This window comes from Physeter macrocephalus, chromosome 5 (assembly GCF_002837175.3).
Source record: "Physeter macrocephalus isolate SW-GA chromosome 5, ASM283717v5, whole genome shotgun sequence".
NCBI classification, from domain to species: Eukaryota; Metazoa; Chordata; class Mammalia; order Artiodactyla; family Physeteridae; genus Physeter; species Physeter macrocephalus.
Window position 1 is genome coordinate 99984216 of NC_041218.1, and position 3274 is coordinate 99987489.

The 3274-nt window shown below is 59.4% G+C and overlaps 1 protein-coding gene across 1 annotated transcript in view; it reads right to left on the minus strand.

Annotated features, from left to right (window-relative positions):
* LOC102979662 (2-oxoglutarate dehydrogenase complex component E1) overlaps positions 1-3033 on the minus strand; it is a 16432-nt gene extending 13399 nt beyond the window's left edge. Inside the window, exons 1-6 of the mRNA XM_028490229.2 lie at positions 2529-3033; positions 2038-2190; positions 1208-1310; positions 927-1055; positions 427-577; positions 56-183 (exon numbers count right to left, since the gene is read on the minus strand). Of these exons, the coding sequence (XP_028346030.1) occupies positions 56-183; positions 427-577; positions 927-1055; positions 1208-1310; positions 2038-2190; positions 2529-2747 (883 nt within the window). The 5' untranslated portion in view covers positions 2748-3033. The remainder of the gene's footprint in view (positions 1-55; positions 184-426; positions 578-926; positions 1056-1207; positions 1311-2037; positions 2191-2528) is intronic.
* Positions 3034-3274: the final 241 nt, after the last annotated feature.

Sequence of the window (3274 nt, forward strand, 5' to 3'; positions counted from 1 at the left end):
GGGGAAGCAGGGGGGAGGTGGCAGGGAGGAGGGCCTCGCAGGCTGGGGTGCTCACCCAGGACCCCATACTCGGACAGCGAGCTGTTGCACACGGTGTAGGGGGCCTGGTTGGGCCAGAGGTGGTTCATGGGGATGCAGGTTCTCTTGTCCACGTTCTGGTCGTGCAGCACGTGGTGGCGATGGCTGAGGGAGAACAGCACAGATTAGCGGCAGAGGCCAGCCCCGTGCACTGCCGCGGGAGCACAAAGCCCCGTTCTTAACAGAAGCGTCTAATCAGAGCAGGGAAAGGGCGCTTCTGGGTCTGAGCCATCATGGGATCTAATGACTGTCTCCTGGCGGCGATCTTCTTCCGGGAGAGGAGCTCCAGAGCCCTTCCTTTCCACCTCCCATGCTGTGAAGGGCCCACAAGAACACCGAGACCATTACCTAAAAGTGCCCCGCTCCACATCCTGGCCGCTCAGCCGGATGTGGATGCCCTCCTTCAGGAGGGAGCCAAAAGCCATGTACTCCGCCAGAGCCCAGTCCACGGCCCTGTTCTTCACCAGCTCCCCGCGGGTCTTCAGGATCCGGCTCAGCCCTGCAGAGACAGGGTGCTCACCAGCCGCCCGGCACACCCTCTCGGGACAAGAGCTGAGCTTCCTTCGGTCCCAGCTTTTGGGAGTCCTGACTCACCGGGAGAGTGGGGAAGGGAGCTGAGTGTGGAGACCAGGCCAGGGAGCCTGTGACATCCCGTCCCTTCCTCCACTGCTCCGCTGGCTGAGGACCTCGCCGGGCAGGGGTGAGGTGAGGCGAGGGCTGCCCTCATCCAGCCACCCCGGCCTTGAACAAAGCAGGGACCTGAGGTGGGCGAGGACCGGTCTCATGCTGGGACACAGCTGGCACCGGACTCGGCCCAGCGCTTCCAAAGGTCCGGATGGCGCCCTTACCTCCGTGAATGGTGAAGTCCCCCACGGGCACGGAGCTGGCCACGTTCCCGATGTGCGTGAGGATGTCCTCCGTCAGGCCCGTGGAGGGGCAGGTCATGCTCCGGGGCTGCCCGTCCAGGGTGAAGAAGCCTAGCGGGGAAGGGACAAGCTGACACACAGGTGTCAGCCCTCAAGGAGCCGTGGACACGCAAGATGCTGTGGAGCCGCGGCCGGGACGACTCCAGGGCCCACAGGGTGTTGTGGAGCGGGGAGGGGGCTCACTGGTGGCGTTCCTCACTCACCAGGCCAGGGGGAGTCCAGCCAGTGCTTGATGTGCAAGATCTTCTCGTCCTTGGACCTGGTGAAGGCCTCCTCACAGATCTTGTCATACTTGGAGATCTCCTCCTGGAGGGTCGGGCCCGACACAGCCGTCAGGGCCGCTCCGCACAGGGCACACCAGCCGCACGGCCAGCGCGCGCCTGCACTTCCTGAGCGCAGAGTCCCTCAGACTCCACTGGCCTCCAGGCCTTCTCCTCTCAACACGCATCACCCCTGTGAGGTCTGTGGGAAGCTTCCCTTTTGTTGTTTTCATTCCCGTAGCTGCTTCTCCACAGTTGCTGCAGATCCTGCTCAGAGTTGGAGCCCTGTCCCCGCCCAACCTCTCGCCATATTCTTTCCGACGAGTTCTCATGGCTCCGAGCACAGCCCCTGATCTTCCCCCATACTTCCGACTCAGCTCGCTCATACACAGCCCTGCTCCGCTCTCTCCGTCACCCTGCACGGGCCTTCGCGCTCACAAGCAGCCAGAACTGACCAGGTCACAGCGGGCCCTTTACGAGCTGGATCCCTCATCAGCCTCTCGCCCTTTCACCCCTGTGCACTGGACTCTGTAAGCCGAGGAGGCCACTGCCTTGTGCCAAAGTGCTCTCAGGTCCCACCTCCCTCTCGCAACTCCTCAGTAGCCTGGACTCTCCAAGAAGTTAGGCACCGAAATGCTATAGTTGTAAATATTTCACATGTTCTCACTTGGATCCTAATTACTCTGCAAAAGCGAGCATTTGCCCTGTGGTGGGCCTTCTCTATCCCTCCGTGGCTCTGGAAAGGCCCACTGGGACCAGAGCCGGGGACGCACCTCGTACTCAGGCTGGTTGACCACGCCCTGCGACACCAGCACCTCGGCATACTTCTGCAGCACGGGCTTCTGCTTGCGGATCTGCTTGTACATGAGCGGCTGGGTGAACATGGGCTCGTCCATCTCGTTGTGGCCATTGCGTCGGTAACACACCTGAACACAGCCAGGAGACGCCAGCATCAGGGACCATGCTGGCCGGGACCCAGGACCCACGAGGGCCTGCCCCGTTTCTCCTATGTGACACCTCAGTTTACCTCTTCTAGAATTAGGGTCCTGTCTCTCTCTCCTTCACTCGCTAGAATTGCTTTGACTGTCACAGGAGATGAAATGAGAGTGAGCTGGGACTATCTCGGGACAGGATCCCAACTACTTCTTCCCCAGGTCAGGTCACCCAGGCCGAAGATGCAGGCGCTCTCAGGAGGGGCAGTGAGGTGCCCTGGCTCTAAGGAGCCCTGAGCCCTCTCTTCAGGACACGGGCTAAGGTCACTCACCAGGTCCACCACCACGTCCTTGTGGAAGGTGCTCCTCCACTCGGCTGCCACCTTGCACACATACATGACTGCCTCCGGGTCATCCGCGTTCACGTGGAAAATGGGGGCGTTCACGACTCGGGCCACATCGGTGGGGTAGGGTGAGGAGCGGGCCATGCGTGGGTCGGTGGTGAAGCCGATCTGCAGGGGACAGGCAGCTTGGCCAGGGGGCTTGGGCATGCTGCTGAGCACGGGCAGGGCAGAGGTGGGGCGGGCCAGAGCAGGCCCACCCTCCAGGCCGGTGGCAGGGTGGAACCAGGACAGGGGATGGAGCCGAGGGCGGGGCAGGAGAAGAGGGCAGGGCAGGAGCAGGAACGTAGGTGTCTGAGGGTGAGGGCGGGGCTCACGGCAGGCAGGGTGGAGCCTGAAGGCCACTTGCTGGAGGTCACTTGGCTGCCCCTGGCCTTTTACTCTAAGACAGTTCCCAAAGGCTATTTTTTTAATTGTTTTTTTTTTCCTATCCTGGTAACAAAATTCATACATGTTCAACAGAGTTTGGAAGACCGTTTAATGAAAAATTAAACAAAGTCACTATATTCTACCAGGTTCAGTGTAAATATTTCGATGTTTTCCTTTCCAGATGATTTTCTTTGCATGCATACACATGAAATATAAATATAAAACGTCAGATCCTATCATTTCTGTAATTTTGCACTTTGGTCACTTAACATTAGCATTGTTTTCTTTGAAAAGAAAATTTAAAGGCC